Consider the following 23,589-nt stretch of genomic DNA (forward strand, 5'->3'; position numbering starts at 1 on the left):
TCAAATGATTCCCTCACCTGTTGACCATGTCACGACAGCCACCTCCATTGTTACATGGCTTACTTGCACACTCATCAATGTTAGCTTCACAACTGATGCCTTCAAACCCAGGTAGACATTCACATGAGTAAATGCCAATACCGTCGTGGCAGGTGCCTCCATTGTGGCAGGGATCCACTTCACACTCATCAATTTCAGTTTCACAGTTGATTCCTAGTTTTGAAAAGGAAACACAAGATACCATTTTCGATGGCAGTGTTTGAGAAATATTGTTAGTATTGGTTCTCAGGGCACTGAATCAATCGCAACTAGACTGGACTCTATTTTTGCATCTTGAGCCAAGCAGGCCATTCATGCAACAAGGCTAGCTATGACAGGACGATCGTGGGTTTGACTCAAACATTTATGCTCCAGGTTGGACACATGCTGCAAACCACAAATGGTACAATTCTTATGGCATGCAAAATGACAATCTTTAGAATAATGAGAGACCACTGTCCATCAGCAAGAGTCATTGGGTGGAAATTCCCTCATTAATATTCTATTCAGTTGGGGAAAAAAAAGTGCAACTGCCTCATTGCTAAAATAGACAAGTTATTTCTGCTTATAATTGTCTTTGCCTTTTGCAAGCATTTTCCCCCTAATTTTATCCTTGTTTATTGTGTAACCAGTGTCATTTGTTGTTCTTTGTCGGTCCTGTGCATTTTTGTGTAAATAAATCTTTTTGTTAGTCTCATCAAAGTCTATGTTTGTAGAGCCAAATTCTGTCTGGAGATATCAGGACATCTTGAGACACAGGCAACTCAGTGAGACCAACAAAACATGTATGCGTGGACAGAATTGGTGGTAACCCTCTTTTAATGCAAGAAAAATCACTAAAAATCTGTGAGCAACTATAAAGGGCCCTCGCAGCCCTAGCAAGGTTGAGGTACTGGCACATTGGAATTGTAATTTTTTGAAAGAAAAAAAAAAAGAAATACTGTACATCAGATTAAAACCCACTTTGATAGAATATGAAATCTATAAAATGCAAAAAGTGAGTCAAAATTTAAAAGCAAATTAAAAAGGAAGACATTTTGTCTAATTCTTGGCCTTTCATTGAGGTGATATTTTACCAATGCAGCTTCCAAACTGATGTACTTCATTTTCTAAGAATACAAATTTCAATGTCACACGTGCCAGCTTTGCCAAGGCTGTGAGGGCCCTTTATAGCTGCTAGCAGCTTTAATTGGTAATGTTACAGAACATATGTATGTTGCCTCAAAGCTTGATTTGGGGAAAAAAAGAAACACATCTGTTCTGTCTTTTCTTGAACCCATTTAGCCATACAAGTCTGTCCTTTTCGTGGTGGGAATCAACAAGTCCACAATGAGGGATGCCATGAAGCTGAAGGAGTCCTACTGATGCTAGCTGAGTACTGGCTGGCCAAGCGGAATGTAGCTTTGCCAGTCACAAAGGTAAAAACTGGAGCATGGGAAGAATTTTGCTTTTGAAAACAACTTCCAGAGGTTTCATTGAAATTCTGGTCCACCATCCTGGGAAGCATCCATCCATCCATCCATCCATCCATCCATTTTCCAATCTGCTTATCCTCATGGGGGTCACAGGCATGGAGCTTGGAGCTTATCTCAGCCATAATCGGGCATGGGCTTTGTTGTGTCTTGAAATGACGAGGCACACACACGCGTTTTCCATTATGTATTCGACAGTCGAGTTCCGCCATTAACCTCGTGGGGAACATTTCACACATGCGCAGTCGATGGCAATACAAAGTACGGGAAGTCAATGCGTTGAAACAACATACAAATCTATGATGGTTAATACACCACATTACCTCCCCCCTTAGTTTAAAGATGCATAACAAATTCACGTTTCCTTATCCATCATACTGCATAACATTTCTTCAATAATAAACAAACTCGATTTAAACATCTTTCAATTACGACATCACAATCAATCCCTGTAACGTAAAGGGCGTTGTGCTTTACGTCCTGAACGTCTCAAAGCTACTGTCTCTGGCACAAGTGGTTCAGGCGGGTCTGGTGCAAAAGTTGGTGATGCGGGTGTTGTGGACTCCGGTTCGTCAAAGTCTTTCTCCTGCTCAGCTGACTGAGTCGCACTTTCAGGTCCAGGATCTAAAATGTCAGGTGGGTATCGAAGACGCAGCTGGTCTCCATGGCGCCTGTATACCTGATCAGTTTCACCTTGCACATTGTATGACACTGGTCCAGTCCGCTGTGTCACTACTCCAAGGATCCATTTGGGATGTTCTCCTGCTGTGTTGCGTAGACAGACGGGGTCAACCACATCAAACTGTCTGTCAGCAGCCTGACGATCATGTTCCTCCTTCTGTTGATACTGTCTCCTCCTCACCGTCTCAGAGATGCTTGGTTTAAGGAAATCCAGCCGTGTTCGTACATGTCTCTTTAAGAACAAGTCTGCTGGTGACTTTCCAGTTGTACTATTTGGCGTTGTGCGATAACACAGTAAGAAGTGTGAAATCTTATCCTCAACACTCAGGATCTCTCTTGCAAGCTTCTTCATGCCCGCCTTGAATGTTGCAATGCATCTCTCAGCGAGTCCATGTGTAGCAGGATGCTTCGGTGCTCCAGTAGTGTGCAAGATTCCGTTCCTTTTCATGAAGAGTTGGAACTCATCCAACATGAAGGTTGTGGCGTTGTCAGTGACGATTTGTTCGGGTACTCCTTGTGCTGATGGTGGATGATGAGGTTATCTGTGACATTTTGAAGACCTCTAGCCACTTGGAGTACGCATCGACCACCATCATAAACATGTGACTCATGAATGGACCTGCAAAATCAATGTGAATCCTTCTCCATACCCGTCCAGGAAACTCCCATGGGTGCAGAGGAACATGGTGTGGCATGCCTTGTTCTAGCTGGCACGTCTCACACTGCTTGTAGACCTTCTCGATTTCCATGTCAATATTTGGCCATCAGACATATTGTCGTGCAATTGTCTTCATTTTTACGATACCAGGGTGTCCGTCGTGGATCTCTTTTAACACTGCTCTTCTCATTTTCTCTTGCACCACTACTCTTGTTCCCCACAGCACACATCCCTGTTCTACAGAAAGTTAATCTTTCTTTCTGTGAAATACCCTGACATTTTCGGGAATTTCAGTTGGCCACCCTAACTGAATGTATCTGTGTAGTAGTGAGAGCTCAGTGTCTTTGCGTGTAGCCTTCAATATTTGTTTTGCACTTAATGGCGCCTCCTCCAGGTGCTCACAAATCAGTGCGTTGAGAGAAGCTGTTATTGTCTTTGTTCCATCGTCTATCGTCTCAGGCAGGGGGACACGGGATAGTCTATCTGCATTACCGTGCTCCTCTGATTGCCTGTAGGTTATGTGATAATCATAAGCGGACAATATGATTGCGCATCTCTGTGTGCGTGCTGCTGCCATTGTTGGTAGTCCCTTGCATTCTCCGAACAGCGCGAGCAGAGGCTTGTGGTCGGTTACCAATTCGAACTTCCGCCCCCAAAGGTATTGGTGGAATTTCTTTACTGCGTACACCAGACTCAAAGCCTCCTTTTCTATTTGTGAGTAGTTCTTTTCCGCTGGAGAGAGCGTTCGAGAAGCAAAAGTGATGGGATGTTCTTTCCCATCAGGTGTCGTGTGCTGAATGACAGCTCAGATCCCATAAGCAGAAGCATCACATGCGAGTGTAAGTGGCAGGCACGGGTTGTAATGGGTTAATATATTTTCACTTGTCAACAGTTCTTTACAGTTGTCAAACGCGCTCTGCTCATCTTTACTCCATTTCCACTTTGTTTTCTCCTTCAGCAGTCTGTAAAGTGGAGCCAAAACTGTACTTTGGCATGGTACAAAGTGTTCATAGTAGTTCACGAGACCTAAGAAGGCTCTCAGCTCTTTAGTGTTTGTGGGTGCTGGAGCATCATGAATGGCCCTGGCCTTATCTTTGGACGGGTAGACTCCTTTTCCATCCAGCACGTGCCCCAGGTACTCTATTTGCGTCTTACCAAAGTCACACTTTGTCCTCTTCACTCTCAGACCATTCTCTTTCAGCCGCTGAAGAATTCTGTCCAAGTTCGTTAGGTGCTCGGATTCGTCTCGGCCCATCACAAGCAAGTCATCGAGGTAGACCACCACATTGAGGTCTTTCATTAGATTCTCCATGATCCTTTGGAAAATACTGACAGCAGAGTTGACACCAAAACACAGTCTATTGTACACAAACAGTCCTTTGTGTGTATTGATTGTAGTATACTTCTTTGAGTCATCATCGATAAGAATTTGTTGATAAGCTGCAGCCAAATCTATTTTTGAGAATATTTTCCCACCACATAGTGTGGTCCTCCTTGTGGGTCCTGGCCTTGCCGTGGCAAGGAGGCTTGTGTGTTCCAATGATCCGGAGAGCGTTACCGTCTGGAGCTTGCTCCAGGTAGGGTCTCCCTTGGCGGGCCGGTCTTCGGGGAGGTTCCAGACTAACAAGGTCCCAACGGTGTGTCGGTACGCCGCTGAGATGGCAGCCCCATCATCCGACTATCCTGCAGAGGGCCAACAACCCACTCAGGAGAAATTAATTGTTACGAAACCGACCAGAAGAAACCAGACTGCCCAAACCAAGACAAGACATAGGAACGCCCCCGACCAACGAGTACGGATTGACCTACGCCTGAAGACGCGCATTGCCACATGGAACGTCCGAACGCTTCTTCGGGATGGAGCTCCTTTACTGCTGTCCTTGGAGCTCTCCCGCTACAAAATCACCATGGCGGGTCTTTGTGAATCAAGATGGCAAGGCAGCGGCGAAATTACAGAAGGAGAACACAGCTTCATATGGAGTGGCCCTGAAATCCGGACGGGCCTCCATGGAGTTGAGCTGGCCATGTCCAAACATACACGGCAATCACTTATCAGCTGGATCGCAATTAACGATCGACTCCTGTCTGCACGGTTCCTCCACCGACATGGCAAGATGACAGTCATCGTTGCTTATGCCCCCACAGAACTCGCCGATGATACAGTGAAGGACACCTTCTTCGACCAACTCCATCAGGTCGTTAGCCAAACCCCACCACATGACATCGTCATCATCCTCACGGACGCCAATCCAACCTTCTCTTCTTCCTCCAGAGAAGGACCATCTCACCAAACCCCCACACAACCCATTGGCACCACCTTTGTCGATAACACCACAAATGATAACGGCAAACGTCTGCTTCTCCGCTGCCATTCAAATAACCTCTGTATCACCGACACATGGTTCCCCCGCAAGCAGATCCATCACTGGACCTGGTATAGCCCTGATGGAAGAACCCGGAAGGCGATAGACCATATCATCATCTCCTGCCGCTGGCTATCCTCCGTCACCAACTGCAGGGTCTTCAGAGGTGCACAGTTGGGCAACACTGACCACCGCCTGTTGGTTGCCCAGCTAAGACTTAAAATACTACCAGACCCGTCTATCAGGCCACAGCCACGCTTAATGTCTTCCAGGCTCTGCGACCCCACCACTGCCTCCGCATATCGCCGCTCCATCACCAACGCCTTCACCGCTCTGGCCGTTGATGACATCGCAGACTGGGAGACTTTCAAATTAAAGGTCAACCAGTCTGCCCAGGATGTACTGGGAAGATCAAGATCTCTTCCCAAACAACCATGGATCTCACAACCGACCCTCGACATCATTGACCGCCGCCGTGCTGCTCGCCTGCACGGTGATATCACAGAGTACCGAAGGCTCAATGCAGCACGGAATGCGGCAATTGCAACTGACAGGGAGAGATACTGGGGAGAAGAGGCCGAACGCATGGAATCAGCAGCACAGCGCAACGACCTTAGACAGGTCTTTCAAATGCTGCGCCAAGCCCGCATCGGACCACACATCAAGACCGCCCTCATGAAGGATGCCAGTGGAAATCGCATCACCACTGAAATAGACTGCCTTGAACTCTGGAAAGAGCACTTCAGCAACCTCCTTCATCACCCTCCAGTTCCCACCGACCCCCGTCTTGTCACTGCTGCCAACTCTACCACCCCCAACCCCAACTGCAAAACTGACCCAGTCACAATCGACGAGGTCAGAGCAGCAATAAAATCACAAAAAAATCACAAGGCCCCTGGAATCTGTGCCATCACCGCAGAGCTGCTCAAAGAAGGTGGTGACTCCATGGCCCAGTGGCTCACCCACATCATTAACCATGTCTGGGTGGCAGAACAGCCCCCCACAGACTGGACCCGAGGCATCATCCTGCCATTCTGGAAGCGGAAAGGCGACAAGCAACTCTGCAACAACTACAGAGGTGTCTCACTGCTCTCCATACCCGCAAAACTGTTCACCCGGATCCTTCTCACCCGCGCCCTTCCCGCCATTCAAAGCCATCGCTGCCCCCAACAAGCTGGCTTCATGCCCAACCGGTCCACCATATATCACATCTCAGCAGTTAGACTCATTGTGGAGAAGGTTAGAGAGTTTCGGAAGGACCAACATCTTTTTATAGCCTTCATAGATCTCAAAGCTGCCTTTGATACAGTCGACCACCTCTCCCTTTGGAACATTCTGAAATACCTTGGAGTGCCACCCAAAATAACCACATTGTTCCAGCGACTCTACAACAACTCAGAGAGCTGTGTTCGTGTGAATGGGAAGGACTCAGAGTGGTTCCCCATTAACAGCGGGGTCAGACAGGGCTGCGTGGCCGCTCCTGATCTATTTAACTGTGTCATTGACCACCTTATGATCCGAGTACAGGAGCAAGTCTCAGGCGTGTCGCTCGGCAACTTCCACCTGAGCGACCTTGAATAAGCTGATGACACCACCCTGTTCAGCAACTCCCTCCAACACCTCAGCAGTGCCCTCTCCATATACCAAACAGAAAAGCTGGGCCTCCAAGTAAGCTGGCAGAAAACCAAACTTATGTATATCGGTGACGGACCCAACCCCTCCCCCCTGATCTTTGGCAGAGACGAAGTGCAATTTGTCAACTCCATCATTTACCTGGGCTCCACTATTACCAGCAGCGGCGATCTCAAGCCAGAGATTGACCGCAGACGCGCCCTTGCGGCCGCGGCAATGCAGTCACTGTGGCGGCTCCTTTGTCGCCACCACTCAGTGTCCCAAAAGACCAAGATGCGCATTTATAACGCAGCAGTTCTTCCCATCCTCCTGTATGGTGCAGAATCCTGGCCATTAAACAAGACCCAGGCCAAGAGGATCGACGGCTTTGACAGCAGGTCACTAAGAACCATTTTGAACATCAGCTGGCACCTCCATGTTTCCAACTCAGACCTCCGAAAACATACCCTTCAGCCCCCTGCATCCCGACTGGCCGCTCAGAGGCGCATCCGTTGGCTTGGTCATCTCCTCTGATTATCCCCGGAACACCCAACTCGTGCCATCTTCTCATTTGATCCAGCGACAGCCGGCTGGAAAAGGCCACGCGGCAGACCCCACACCAGATGGCTCGATGTCATCAGAGAGGATCTCAAACACCAGGGCCTCACCCTGGAGGATGCAGCGGACCTGGCCCATGACCGTGGTCATTGGCGGACCCTGGTGAAGCTGATCGGCTCTACGCACTGCGACGACCCAGCCGAATGAGACTGGGCCCCCGCGTCGCAAGAGCATTATTATTATTATTATTATTATTATTATTATTATTATTATTACATAGTGTGGCTAACACCTCCTCGATGTGTGGTAGTGGATATGTCTCTGTGTTAATAGCTTGGTTCGCCGTTATCTTGTAATCACCACACAAGCGAAGTCCACCATCCCGCTTGGGTACTGTAACCACTGGAGCCACCCACTCACTGTACTTGACAGGGGTGATAACGCCATCTTTCTCAAGTCGCTCCAGTTCTTTTTCTACTTTTTCTTTCATGGCAAAGGGCAAAACACAGGCTTTAAAAAGGTGGTTAAAAAGCTCCTCGGTGGCAGAGCGCTATGTGTGGATAAAATGAAGCTATGGGACTGTCCTAGTTGATACAACTCTGCAAAGTCATGTGGACTTTGGGGACAGAACATGAGATTGGCAGACCAGGGTGGTGGTCTCCCTTTTTAAAAAGGTGGACCGTAATGTGTGTTTCAAATAGAGATGGGTCACACTCGTCAGGCCTCCCTGATCAGATCTGTTCAGGAGTTCTGGGGGGAGGGCCTGTTGGGAAGTTGAGTCTCAGATTTAGGAGGAGCTTGTTTGTGGAACAGTGAACAAGCGCTACAGTCTACACCAGGGGTGCCCATTAGGTAGATCCTGATCTACCGGTAGATCTAAGACAGGTCCCAAGTAGATCCGAGGATTGTTGAGGAGAAAAAGAACAATCAACCATTTGTGTCGTTGTACATGTTAGTAATATATTTTTTTGTGTTAATATACACTGCACACTAATCATCTTATCAGTCTCATTTTCACACAAAAAAAAATTGCGCTCCATCTTTTATCGTCATGATTCTCATTCAGAGTTTGCTAAGTGTACAATTCACCGAGGGCACAAGCAAAGAATAGGACTCTTGGAGGGCCCAGGGAAGCACTTTAAAACAGTACGTGTGAGCTACGATAGTTAACAGGCTGCAAAAATGCATCGCATGCCTCAGTTTCAGGCTGTTTCTCATCACGGCGTACGCGCGTGTGTGCGTGTGCGCGCGTGCCGGTGAGGGTAGATCCCGGGAGGTTAGTTGATCGAAAAGTAGATCTTCGGTCCAAAAAGTTTGGGCACCCCTGGTCTACACCCTCGGCAGACCCCACGAGGGTGAATGGGTGTTCGCTCAATCTGTGTACATGTGTTTTGTGGATTGTAGGCCACAAATCACATGTACAGGATTCGAAAAGCAGCCAAAATGAGTTTCCTCCGAGAGTGTCCACACTTTCATTTTGAGATAGGGTGAGAAGCTCGGTCATCTGGGAGTGGATCAGAGTAGAGCCATTGCTCCCCTGAATCAAGAGGAGCGATATGAGGTGGCTCAGGCATCCGGTTAGGATGCCCCGTGGATTCCTTCCTTGTCAGGCATGTTCCAAAGGTAGGAGGCCCCAGGGACGACTCAGATCAAGATGCAGACACTATGTCTCCCGGCTCCTCGGCACGCATCCAGAAGAGCTAGACAGAGTGGCTGTGGAGAAGGATGTCAGGGCAACCTGACCCCGTATAACAAATGAATGGATGGATGGATGCATGAATATTCGATTGTGCCCGCATATTAGAAGAAGAATCTGTGCTTGGTGGTTGCGCGTTCTCGGCGGCACGTGTTTACCAGCACTGATTTTGATTGGGAGGAATGTCGGCGCCATTTGATTGTCGTTGCTGGTACTTGTGTCTTGAGCCTGAAATAGGCAGCATTTTCACAGCCCTGCTTTGGTCAGCGAAAAGGTCGGTGCTGATGGATAGTCTGCGGCTGGATGGAAGCATGAGGAGCCGACGATGAAAAGAAAGGAGCGTCAGCGCAGAGCGCTGATGCGTATGTGGAACTGGGAGTCGCGGCTTGAAGCGGATTTGAAGCGGATTTACATGGGACATGAGAAGAGAGCCAATCTTTCTTTTCGTTAATGGATGTGACAGCTTCTTGTTGAGTTCAAGCTTAGCTTTCAGCATAACGTCTTTGATCCACTGGTGAAAAGGACACTTTGATTTGCGCCTCTTTCATCTATTATTGCTTCAAACAACAAAGTAAATGGAGGAAAAGTGGCACAACTGTCTGTTTTATGTGTTGTGTTGTATTATTTTGTCATTTTATGTTCAGTGTTCTTTTGATGGCGGCACGGGAAATACACAATAAAGTTGTACTTGATACTTGATATTCCACATTTTGTATTCCAGTTAATTTAAGTGTGTATCCTGTGAATGTTTGTGTCAAAATTTTGATTTACCTGTAAAGCCCATGAGGCACTCACACGTATAGTGGTCCTTTTCATTGATGCAAGTAGCATTGTTGTCACATGGTCTTGATGCACACTCATTGATGTCAATTTCACAGGTGTAGCCCTGAAAACCTGGCACACAGAAGCAATGGAACTCTGCCACTCCATCAATACAGAGAGCACCGTTTTGACAAGGCTCCGACAAACAATCATTTATATCTTCCTCACACGTTTTTCCTTCATATCCTTGTGCACATTGGCATTTAAAGCCTTGTGGGTGAAAAATGCAGGTCCCATTGTTCATGCAGGGTTCGTCAATGCAATCAGTTACACGTTGGTGGCATCCTGGCCCTCCATAACCAGCGGGACACCTGCAGAAGTATCCATTGAGTTGATCTACACACAAATAACGTGGCTCAGAGCAGGGGCTACTCAGGCATTCGTCCATCTCCTCCGCACAGTTATCACCCGATAGGCCACTTGGGCAGATGCAATGGTATTCTGGCATACCAAGAGTGCTGAGGCAGTTTTCACATGGTGCAAAGGAACAAGCATCATAGAGTCGGTCACAGTTTTTGCCCATGTATCTCACTCCTTCATTGACACAAATGCAAGCATAATCATCCGTTGTGTCCACACAGGTGGCTCCATTTTGACAAGGTGCAGACAGGCATTTGTCAGGTGCAGCTGTGCAGAAGATTCCTGAAAAAGAAAGGGAAGAGTCGAGATACCAATCCCATACATGGTAATTCAATGTAAACATTTCTGGTGAGTTAATTCAATGACGCAGAGAATTGATTTCAAGAATGGGGATTTGTGTTTTGTATCTTATGTCTCTATAATAACAATGCTTCTTGTGAGTTAGTTTTATGGTATTATGTTTATTACTCTAAGTATTTTTAAAGACCCATTCTATCATAAAAATTGTGAATGACCATTTTCACCCAAGATAAGGTGCAATTATGTAATTGTTGTTAAATTGATTTTGTGATAACTTCCGTTGCCTTGTGTTGGTGCCCACCCCTAATTCAAATATGCATTATTACTTTGTGAATGCTTGCCCAATCAATTTATTGTAAAAAGCTTTCACGCTTCGACTTGGAATTGCCTATTCCTCAGACCCTAAAAAGTTCACTGTCCAAAGGAGAAAAAATAAGCAAAGCGAGGAAAAAAGGAAAGACTGAAGTAAGGAAGCAAGAATGCAATTAAATAAGAAAGCAAGGAAACTAGGAACCAAAGAAAGAAGGAAGCAAAGAAAAAAAGTAGCAAGGAAACTAAGACGCAAGCGAGGAAGGAAGCCAGGAAACAAGAAAAGAAGTAGGGAAACTTGGAAGGAACGAAGAAAGCTTGAGGAAGCAAGCATCTGTGAAGCAAGGAAGGTAGGAAGGAAACTAGGAAGCAAGGAAATAAGTAATCAAGGTAACAAGGAAATTAGAAAACAAGGAAGCTAGGAAACAGGGAATGAAGTAAGGAAACTAATAAGGAAGGAAGAAAGCTGGGGAACAAGGCAGCAAGGATCTATGAAGGAAGGAAGGAAGGAAGGAAACTAGGAAGCAAGAAAACAAGTAATCAAGGTAGGAAAGCATCTCAGGTGTACGCAATCCATCTATCCATCCATTTTCAGCATTGCTTATCCTAAACAGGGTCGCAGGGGGGTGCTGGAGCCTATCCCAGCTGATTTCAGCCGGAAGACGGACTACACCCTGAACTGGTCGGGAGTCAGTCGCAGGGAACATTGACAAGTTCTCGGGTATACCCCAAATGATGATGAAATCTCACACGCGTAGACAGGGATAAAGGTTTAACAAAAAGTGTTTATTTAGACAAAAGCATAGAACCGACGAAGTACAAACAAAGGTCACTGGCATCAAAGAGCCATTAAAACACAGAACAAAGATGGCAATGTAATAGTTAAACAAGAATACACTGAAAAAAATAATTGCAAGAGAGTTAATGCGAAATCAAACTGAAGAGAACAACATGATGCGATAATACATACAAAAACGAGATCAAGATGGACGAAAGTGAACTATGAGCAGGGACAAGAGGTCTTGAGAACAATCACTTGAAGCATGAAAAGCGAGCAAAATTAATAATCCGATAAAGAACAGCCGTCGTCGGAGTCCTTATAAAGTCCAGTGACTGCAACAAGAGACAGGTGCACCATTGCAGGGAACATCTTCCACTTCAGCCGGAACTGAAACAAAAAAATCAAACCATGACACATAAGGGGTGTTCACACGGCAAGATTTGCTCCAGTGCTGCGCCAGCGCTGCCCCAGTTGAACGTTCACATGTGCAAATTTACACCGGTGTAGCCCCGGAAAACAGCTTACTCCGGAGAAAATATTTAAACCACCTCCCTGAGGTGGGTTAAATTTGCTCCGGAGCAAATGCTCGTTTGCGGGGCAGCACCGATGTAAATTTGCACGTATGAACTCTACAATTTGCTCCGGAACAAATGCTCGTTTGCGGGGGAGGGGAGGCAGCCTCGCTACGCATGAAAGGAGTTGATTACATACGGCAAGAATGCGTTGCTTTCGTGCTCTGTTGTACTTCCGTCATGTGTTTGTTTAATAACGACACAAGATATGGCTGGTAACAGTAGCAAGCGTCACCTCTTGGGTTATACCATCTCAACTAGAACGGGGGGGGGGGGGGGGGGCGAGTCCCAAAACGCCATCTTTCCTTTTGTAGGAGACTGGACTGTCTCGGAGTTGTTAGTGTAGTTTTTAGTTCCTTTGTTGTGTGTTCATAACCCACCGGCCCCCATAGAATTTATTTTGTGATTTCCTCTCTTCATTTTCTGTTTGGCGCATTACATGTTTGCTTTTCTAAGTGTTATTGAAGTCATCATTGATTTACGTTTTCATCGGCGGTCACTCTCGAGCAGAAGGCACGGAGACCGAGAAGGAGAATGACGTGCCTGTACAGTAAGTGCTTGAGTTGTGTATACGTTTTTAAACTAACCAACACGACAGCCCCTTGTTTTCTATCGTTTTGCTCCACTGCAGAAACTGCCGTGTGACCGCAAGTGGAGCTGCACTGACGCTGCGCTGGTGCTAACACGTTCAGCGGCTTTGCATATGTGACCGCTCCACAAAATCTTTTCCGGTGTAAAATATATCGCAACAAAATACATCGGTGCAGCACCGAAGCATATATGTGCTGTGTGAACACCCCTATATAGAGATGAACAACCATTCATACCTTTGTGGAGTGGGAACTGATCTCACCGTGCCCGCAAACAAGTCAGACAAGTGAACGACAACGCCATTAGTGGCACGGTCTATGTAATATTTTTGCAAATATAGTCGCCACAATCGGGATGTCTTGGGATGAGAATCCGGGGCGTTGGTAATGATTTGTTCGGTATGGAATAGAATATAGAATCCGGGGTGCACCTAATATTTTGGCCAACACGGTCGACCCACTGGAGAAATCTCGAGATGTGAATCTGGGGTGTTCCTAGTGTGTTGGCCAATATGGCTGCACTATTGGGGATGCCGAGGGATGAGAATCCAGGGTGTTGCTCATGATTTGGCCTGTATGGCCTACCCACTGGGGACGCTGAGGGATGAGAATCCGGGGTGCACCAATATTTTGCCAATGCAGACGTCCCACTGGGGATGCCTAAGGATGAGAATCTGTGGTTTTCGGCCTTGCCGCTTACATGCTGTGATTTCTCCAGATTCTCTTAATCTTTCCATGATATTATAGACCATAGATAATGAAATCTCTAAATTTCTTGGAATTGTACATTGAGGGGAGGTTTGCATGTTCTCCCCGTGTCTGCGTGGGTTTTCTCCGGGTATTCCAGTTTCCTCCCACATTCCAAAAACATGCATGGCAGGTTAATGGAACGCTCAAAATTGTCCCTAGGGGTGAGTGTGAGCGCGGATGGTTGTTCGTCTCTATGTGCCCTGCGATTGGTTGGCAACCGGTTCAGGGTTGCTTGAAGACAGCTGGGATAGGCTCCAGCACCCCCTGCGGCCCTTGTGAGTATAAGTGGATTGGAAAATGGATGGATGAATGCTTGTCCTGAAGCTGTTCGACAATTGTCTCACGTAGTTGTTCAAAAAGATGTGAACCTTGCCCCATATTTGCTAGTGAATGACCAGTAGCGTGGTAAAATAACGACAGTTATGAAAATGACGCAGAGTCCTTGAGCTCTTTAAAGTTTCCACTAGTGTTGAAATACTGATAAGCAACAGTTATCCAAATAATGCAGAGTGGCGATGCGACAATATGGTAATATAATATAATATAATATAATATAATATATAATATATATATAATATATAATATGGTAATGCTACGTTCACACCGCACCACCTATTCCCAACTTGCTAATTTTTTGGCTCTGTCCCGGTGTTGGAAGCTGGCTGTGTTGTACAGCTTCCACTGCCCACAACCCGCAATGACTATTTCGTCCTATATTTCCTATTATTTTCATCATTTACATTCAGACAGGTAGTAGCTTTTGGGAAAAAAAAGCTATTTTTCAAATCGGTTTCACCAAACACTAAGAAATAAAGTGTGGCAAATGTAAAATGGAGTGAATGACACAGATTTAAGTGACACTTTCTATCTTGGCCTCATTAACTGGGAAAATGAAGGAGAAAAACTCAACAGCATCACAAATGCTGAAAAAAAATTATCACTTACCTGCTGATTAAAGGGAATTTTATAATTATGAGACTGGACAATGGTGCAAAAGCAAATGTCATTAGCATGTCTGATGTAAGAGAAATGCAGGTAATGCCAAAAATACACAGAAAGAGTTGAAAGATTACAATGGCCACCCATGAAGTGCTTGGGTACTTGTAAATCTCATGTCAATGTCAAAGGTAACAGTGTACAATGTACAATTTTTGGTTGTTACTGACATATGTGAATCACTTTTGGGTGATAAGAGCTGTGAAGAGCTAAGACTGCTGAGACAGACTCAAAATGTGACACTAATGTTATTGTCCCAAAATTGTTCAAAGGTTTTGTGTACAATACCCTTGACATACAAAATAAGACAAATATCCCGGGAGACTGTCGGTTGATTAGGAGCACCCGTGGCAAAACGTGGTTGTCTGAAAGAATGATGAGTTGAGAACATAAAAAATCAAGCATGAGTATTACCAAATACTCACATGAGAAAAAAATGGTGAAATCAGTGAAATGGTAAGAGCAACCTATTTTACAAAACTTAAAGCTTCACAAGGTTTCTGGCATTTAAGACTGGATGAGTGCAGTAATAAATACTGCACCTTTGATAAACCTAGCTGGTATTGTATCTGACTGAATACCCAATTTGTCATATGGCTAGAACACTTTATAACACCATTTGAGGATTCCATCCATCCATCCATTACCAAGGTTGCTTATCCTCATGAGGGTTACGGGCATGCTGGAGCCTAAACCAGTTGTCTTTGGGCAGTTGGCGGGGGACACGTTGAAGTGTTTGCCAGCCAATTGCAGGTTACACAGACAAATAACCATTCACACTCACAGTCACACCTAGAGACAATTCAAGGTACGTACTCAATTTACCTCCCATGCATGTGTCATGATCCTGTTTTGGTCTGGCCAGCAGGTGCCATTAGCGGACTTCGGCACGCACCTGCTGCCAATCTTTAATTTGTGAACACTGTATTTAAGGTCTCTTCTGCATTACACCTGTGTCGGAGAATTGTTTTTGGTATTGCTATTCTCGCTGCTCATGGACTATTGTGGTATTGACCTCGTCGTGTTTCGCGTTTTGCAATTTCGGTACACCAGCTTTTTGTGTGATTTTGGCTTTGTGATTTGGCTTTTGCTCGCGTGTATTTGGATACATTGTTTTTATTTGTATTCGCGGTCTTTATTTTTCTCCCTTGCCTTTTGTGCAAGCGCTTTTTGTTATTCGTTAATGTTCTCTCTGGTCCCTGTTTGACCAGCGCTTTGTGTTACCTCTTTATCGGTGCGATTATAAGCATTAAAACCTATTTTTGTTTCAGAGACCATGTTTACGTCTACGTTTTTGGGATCCAGACTTTACTCGGCTTGTCCGAGTCGTGACAGCATGTTTTTCGAATGTGGGAGGAAATCGCAGTACCTGGAGAAAACCCATGCACATACAGGCACGAATAGAACATGCAAACTCAACACAGGAAGGCCAGAGCCTGGGATTGAACCCTGGATTTCTGCACTGTGAGATAGACGTACTCAGCACTCCTGCACCATGTCGCTCTTAACCGCCATTAGGAATAAAATCTACATCATAAATATTCCACAGAGCAATGGAAAATATTGAAGGCTTAGGGGGAGTCAATGACATTATCGTATGGGGCTTGACTCTCCAAGAGCACAACCAGAGGCTTTATAAGGTGATGGAGTGCATACAAAAGTATGGACTGAAACAATAGAGCCAAGTGTGAGCGTGAAGTGCAAGAGGTCCTTTTCCTTGGGGGCAAACTTACAACAAGAGGCATACAACCAAGACCAAACCAAGACAAAATAAAAGGGATACTGAACATAACGAGACCAACAGACAAAACATGTACAATGCTCAGTATGGGAATTGTAAATTTTATAGAAATAAATCTATCTATAAATATATCTATTATATATTATATTATACAATACAATACAATACAATACAATACATGCTGATTTATATAGTGCTTTCACAACAGCAGCAGCTGTAACAAAGCGCTTTACAAAACAGTTAACATAAAGTAAAATAATAAACACAACACATAACATAAAACACGGACAGTCGTGCAGTCCTAACCACTTTTCTGTCACACGCTTTGTTGTTTGAAGCAGTTTGAGATGAAAGAGGAGAGTATCAAGGTGTCCTTTAACCAGCGGATAAGAGACGTTATGCTCAAAATGTGCACACGTCGGCTACAAGCTAAGTTTCAAAGTCAACAAGAAGCTGTAGCATCCATTGACGAAAAAAGAGATTGGTTCACTTCTCCTATCCCATGGAAATCCATTTCAATTCCAAACGGCGACTCACGGTTCCAAATACGCATCGGCGCTCTTCGCCAACGCTCCTGTCTCCTCATCCTCAACTTCAGCGGCCATCCATCCAGCCGCACCAACGCCAACTGTCCAACAGCGCTGACATAGCCACTGAACAAATCGGGGTTGTGAAAAATGCTGCCCATTACTGGCGCAAAAAACACAAGCGCCCCAGGTCTGTCCAGCACCGACAGTCAATGGCGCCGACATTCCTCCCAATCAAAATCTGTGCTGGTACAGGCTCTGCTGCCGAGAAGGCGCAACCACCTAGCACAGATACTGCTCCTTTGACGAATAATTCATTCATTCATTCATTCATTATTATATTATTATAAAATATATATTATCTATCTATCTATCTATCTATCTATCTATCTATCTATCTATCTATCTATCTATCTATCTATCTATCTATCTATCTATCTATCTATCTATCTATCTATCTATCTATCTATCTATCTATCTATCTATCTATCTATCTATCTATAGATTTATTATATATAGATTTATTGTCAATGACGAGAGACAATAAAACGAATGACATGCCGGCTCAGACGTCGCCCGGCCAAACAAGGTCTGCGTCAGGTGCTGGGGAACCAGAGCACCTTGATGAAAAATGGGCTACTGGAACAAAGCGGAGATGGGCGAGATGCGATAACATGGCTCTGTTGGAATGCTACTACTCAAGCAACCCTAGTCAGAGGGGTTACATGCAGAGAATGTGGGCTAAATGGTTACTTCGAAACCCACAGTCACGGTTGACAACGAAACAACGAGTAGCTCAGTGTTCCAACATCCACAAATGGCAACTGCTATCACAACTTGAGATTGATGAGGTACAACGCCGGTTCCACGGTGAAGGGCCCCAGGCTGCCAGATCAGAGGAGGAGGTCATCCCAGAGATTGGGAGGCAAGCCCCAATGAATATAGATGATGAGATTGGGAGGCCAGCCACAATGAATGAAATGCTGAGCGAGGCAGCAACTGACCTGAAAGCTAAGATCATTGCGACAATGAAAGCTGGGCAACCTAGAAACCGATTACAACGGCTATGTGAAGTACCATCTGAAAGTCTCATAGAAAGTGTGAATGCAGCACTGAGGGCGATCCCTACCGTAACGATCACAGAAACCAATGAGCTGATATACGCTTCAGCATCAGTGATCCTAGAGACTCTGGGCTATAAAAGCAACCATGAAAGCCATGAGATACGTTACCCACCATGGAAAAGACGGTTGGAGGCTAAGATCAAGGCGGCCCGGAAAGAAATGCTGAGCGAGGCAGCAACTGACCTGAAAGCTAAGATCATGGCGACAATGAAAGCTGGGCAACCTAGAAACAGATTACAACGGCTATGTGAAGTACCATCTGAAAGTCTCATAGAAAGTGTGAATGCAGCACTGAGGGCGATCCCTACCGTAACGATCACAGAAACCAATGAGCTGATATACGCTTCAGCATCAGTGATCCTGGAGACTCTGGGCTATAAGAGCAACCATGGAAGCCATGAGATATGTTACCCACCATGGAAAAGACGGTTGGAGGCTAAGATCAAGGCGGCCCGGAAAGATGTGAGTCAATTGACGGAGGCCCAGAGAGGTGTGATGAAAAGGCCGATACCCGAGAGGTACATCCAGATGACCATACCTGAAGCACTCGAAACTGTCACGTTGTGCCCGAAGCGATAAAATGATCGCTTCGTGCACAACAAGATAATGAGGTGGATCCCCGAAATAGCAGACAAAGCAAAGGTGGTCCGAGAACAAATGGGTTTTAATACAAAACACAAAATACCCGTCCGGGAGCAACAAACAGAAAACGCTGGTCAAAATCAGGACCAGGAATAAAAGGAAGCAACAGAAAACGCTTGCGAGAAAACAGCAAGGATTATAGTTGGCAACAATAGGAATTAATAAGAGTAGATTTAACGACGCGCAATCACAGCCACAAGGCTACACAGCAATGAATAGATTAAGGCAGTAATCGAGAGAATTGGCTCGGGGTGGAATACTCCGGCAGTAAGTTAACTGCCCGAGCACAAAGATAAACCCTGTGTAATCAGTCCTTAATGGGTGACAGGTGTGTCGGCGGTAGGCAGGAAAAGTCTGCCCCCCTGCTGGCAAACACGGGACGTGACAGTACCCCCCCCTCAACGGACGCCTGCCGGCGGCCTACCCGGCTTGGTCGGATGAGCTGCGTGGAAGTCGCGCAGAAGGGACGGATCAAGGATCCAGGAGCGGGGCACCCATTGACGATCCTCAGGCCCGTAGCCCTCCCAGTCGACCAGATACTGGAATCCCTTACCCCTGCGCCGAGAGTCCAGGACGGTACGAACCGTGTACACCGGGTCACCGTCGACGACCCGCGGAGGGGGGGGCGGAGTGGAAGGCGGAGCCAAGGGACTGGAAACCACTGGTTTGAGCAGGGAAACGTGGAACACGGGGTGAACCTTCATGGCGGGCGGCAGCCGGAGCCTGACCGTGACGGGGCTGACGATGGACTCGACCACGAACGGACCAGTGAATCGGGGCCCCAGTTTCGCGGACGTGCCGGCCAGGCGGAGATCCCTCGTAGCCAGCCACACCTCCTGCCCCACCACGTAAGTAGGTGCCGGGCGCCGACGACGGTCCGCGATCTGCTGGTTCCGGGTCGCCGTGCGGGCCAATGCAGCTCGGGCCTCTTTCCACACGCGGTGGGCTCGCTTGAGGTGATGCTGCACAGACGGGACCTCCACCTGTCCTTCCTGGGACGGGAACAGCGGCGGTTGATACCCGTAGGCCGACATGAAGGGGGACCTACCAGTGGCTGAAGAGACGAGGGTGTTGTGTGCGTACTCCACCCACGGTAGATGGTCGACCCAGGAGGAGGGACTGCGCAGGCATACACAGCGGAGGGCCGCCCCCAGATCCTGGTTGGCACGCTCGGCTTGTCCGTTGGACTGGGGGTGATATCCCGAGGTCAGACTGACCGTGGCCCCGAGGGATCGGCAGAACCGCTTCCACACGCGGGACACGAACTGGGGCCCCCGGTCCGAGACGATGTCCGTCGGGATCCCATGGAGACGGAAGACGTGTTGGACTAGGAGGTCGGCGGTCTCCAGTGCAGATGGCAACTTAGACAGCGGAACAAAATGAGCCGCCTTAGAGAACCGGTCCACGATGGTGAGGACGACCGACCGCCCACGGGATGGAGGAAGGCCCGTGACGAAATCCAGGGCGATGTGTGACCAAGGTCGAGGAGGGATGGGCAATGGCTGGAGCAGGCCTGCCGGAGGCCTATGTGAGACCTTGCCGCAGGCGCAGGCGGAGCAGGCATTGATATAGTCCACCACATCCCTCCGAAGCTCCGGCCACCAGAACCGCTGGGTGACGAGATGCACAGTCCGGTTCACCCCAGGATGGCAGGCCACCTTGGACCCGTGCCCCCACTGCAACACCTCCGAGCGCAGAGGTGGGGGTACAAACAATCTCCCTGTGGGGCATCCAGCCGGGACCTGGACACCATCCAGGGCTTCCTGGATCTTCTGTTCAATCTCCCACCTCAACGCCCCCACGATGCACCGGGTCGGGAGGATGGTCTCTGGTGACCGGTCCCTCTCCACGGGGTCGTGGAGACGGGAAAGGGCATCGGGCTTGGTATTCTTAGAGCCAGGAGAGTAAGTGAGGATGAAATTAAACCGGGTTAAGAATAGTGCCCAACGGGCCTGACGGGGGTTGAGTCTTTTAGCCGAGCGGAGATATTCCAAGTTCTTGTGGTCGGTGTAGACCGTGAACGGTTCCTTAGTCCCCTCGAGCCAGTGGCGCCATTCCTGTAGGGCGACGATTACAGCTAGCAGTTCACGATTGCCCACGTCGTAGTTGGACTCTGCTGTACTGAGTCGACGAGAGAAAAAGGCGCAGGGGTGCAATTTCTGGTCGACCGGGGAACGCTGCGACAGAACAGCCCCGACCCCTGAATCCGAGGCGTCCACCTCTACGACAAACGGGAAGTCCGGGTTAGCATGGTGCAACACCGGGGGATTTGTGAATGCGGCCTTTAAGCCAGAGAATGCCGACTCCGCAGCCGAGTCCCATTTGAATGGGATTTTTGTGGACGTCAGACGGGTCAACGGGAGTACCTTTTGGCTGTAGCCGCGAATAAAACGACGGTAGAAGTTAGCGAACCCCAAGAAGCGTTGCAACTCCTTCCGGTTAGTCGGTGTTGGCCAGTTCGTCACCGCCTCCGTCTTGGTGGGGTCTGCTCTCAGCTTGCCCTGCTCAATAATAAACCCCAGAAAGGAGATGACAGGTACATGGAATTCGCACTTCTCTGCCTTGACGAAGAGCCTGTTCTCTAATAAACGCTGCAATACCAGTCTGACGTGTCGCTTGTGTTCTTGGATAGATTGGGAAAAAATTAAAATATCGTCGAGATAGACGAAACAGAAAATGTTCAGCATGTCTCTCAACACGTCGTTGATGAGATTCTGAAAAACGGCGGGAGCATTTGTCAGCCCGAAGGGCATAACCAGGTATTCAAAATGGCCGAGCGGGGTCTTAAAAGCAGTCTTCCACTCGTCACCTTTCCGGATGCGAACCAGGTGGTAGGCACTGCGTAAATCTAATTTTGAAAAGATTGTGGCTGATTGTAAAGGAGCGAAGGCGGAGTCTAGCAACGGTAGCGGATACTTATTTTTTACCGTGATGTCGTTCAGACCTCGATAGTCCACACACGGTCGCAGGGATTTGTCCTTTTTCTCAACAAAGAAAAACCCCGCACCTAACGGCGATCGCGATGGTCTAATTAGACCTGCAGCGAGCGAGCTGTTGATGTATTCCGTGAGTGCCTCGCGCTCGGGTTTAGACACCTGATACAGCCGTGAGGTTGGTAACGGAGCGCCCGCCTGCAGGTCTATGGCGCAATCGTAGGGTCGGTGCGGGGGCAAGGAGCGTGCGCGATCCTCGTTGAACACCTGTCGCAAGTCATGATAGCAGTCTGGCACTCCGTCAAGGCAGATAGTTTCGGGGATGTCGTCACCGGCACGTTCGTGCTGCCCTACGGCTGATCCTAGACAACGTTCATAACAGTTTCGGCTCCAACTCTCTATTGCCGGACGCTCCCAGGAAATTACGGGGTTGTGAGTCCTGAGCCAGGGCAAGCCGAGAATAACCGGGGCGTTACGACACTGCATTAAATGGAACCGTAGATGCTCAACATGGTTGCCGGATAATTTTAGTTTTAGTGGTTCTGTTCTTTGCGTCACGACCCCCAGGAGGCGCCCATCGAGATCACAAACCCGCTTCTTATCGGCCAACTTCTCGACATAACAGCCCAGGTCAGCGGCGAAGTCGGTATCCATAAAACAACCATCAGCCCCCGAGTCTATCAGAGCCCTAACCCGCCGCGACCGGGACCCCTCAAATATCTCACCCTCGAGTTCCAGTCTCCCGGTGTGTCCCGGCCGGGAGTCAGTTCGCCGAGGCGTGGGGAACTCTGCGCGGGGTCGGGACTCACAGTTTTTGGAGGGCGAGGATGGGGAATGTCCCGGTCGGCTGGGAGCAGCATGAGGTCCCCGTTGACAGCTGTCAGACCGAGCACGATCGTCGAATCGGCGCCATCTCTGCTCCGGTCCTACGTTTTCGCCACCCAGCTGCATCGGCTCCTCCCCGCAGTACGTGGCACACCGGGACGGAGAACGATCACCTCCCCGCTCCCGGTTTCTCTCTCTCAGGCGGTTGTCCAGTCGCAGGGAGAGCTCGATTAACTCCTCCAGGTTGGAGCTGTGGTCGCGAGTCGCCAGCTCATCCTTGAGCTCGGTGTTTAATCCACGACGAAACAGTCCGCACAACGCCCGGTCGCCGTAGCCACTCTGGGCGGCCAGAATCTGGAACTCGATGGAGTAGTCCGCAACCGATCGCCTCCCCTGGTGGAGTTCAAGTAGCCGGCCCTCAGCCTCTCTGCCCCGCACGGGATGGTGGAACACCCGGCGAAACGCCGCCACGAAGCCGTGGAATGAAGACCGGAGGCTCGGCTTCGCGTCGCTTGTCGCCATCGCCCATGACGCCGCCGGACCTGTCAACAGGCTCATAATATATGCCACCTTCGCGGCGTCAGTAGCATAGAGGGAAGGTTGCTGGTCGAAAACGAGCGAGCACTGGTGGAGGAAGTACCCACACTGCCCGTGCTCACCCCCGTAACGTGGGGGGTGTGGAAGCGAAGGCTCACTCATCATTGTGGGGAATGATGCGGGTGCCTCAGGGGTGGCAGGACGAATCACGGAGGGAGGTGCTCTCCGTTCCTCCACCCGTACAAGACGGGGTTCGAAATCATCGAACCTGTGAGCCAGCATGGAAACCGCGCGGCTGATTTCCGCAATGGCTTGGCCCTGCTGACTCAACTGTTGCTCTCGGCAGGGCAGAGCGGAAAAAATCCTTTCTAAGTCTGCGGGATCCATGGTGGCCGGAGAATTCTGTCACGTTGGGTCCGAAGCGATAAAGTGATCGCTTCGTGCCCAACAAGATAATGAGGTGGATCCCCGAAAAAGCAGACAAAGAAAAGGTGTTCCGAGAACAAATGAATTTTAATACCAAACACAAAATACCCGTCCGGGAGCAACAAACAGAAAACGCTGGTCAAAATCAGGACCAGGAATAAAAGGAGGTAAACAGAAAACGCTTGCGAGAAAAGGGCAAGGAATATGGTTGGTAATAATAGGAATAGACAATAGTTGATTTTAACGACGCGTAATCACAATCGCAAGGCTACACGG

General features: G+C 48.0%; 1 protein-coding gene across 1 annotated transcript in view; it reads right to left on the minus strand.

Annotated features, from left to right (window-relative positions):
• LOC127590697 (fibropellin-1-like) overlaps nucleotides 1-23,589 on the minus strand; it is a 50,701-nt gene that overhangs the window by 7,247 nt on the left and 19,865 nt on the right. The window contains exons 2-3 of the mRNA XM_052050133.1: nucleotides 9,850-10,542; nucleotides 18-213 (exon numbers count right to left, since the gene is read on the minus strand). Coding sequence (XP_051906093.1) covers nucleotides 18-213; nucleotides 9,850-10,542 — 889 coding nt within the window. The remainder of the gene's footprint in view (nucleotides 1-17; nucleotides 214-9,849; nucleotides 10,543-23,589) is intronic.

This window comes from Hippocampus zosterae, chromosome 18, assembly GCF_025434085.1.
Source record: "Hippocampus zosterae strain Florida chromosome 18, ASM2543408v3, whole genome shotgun sequence".
Lineage (NCBI taxonomy): Eukaryota > Metazoa > Chordata > Actinopteri > Syngnathiformes > Syngnathidae > Hippocampus > Hippocampus zosterae.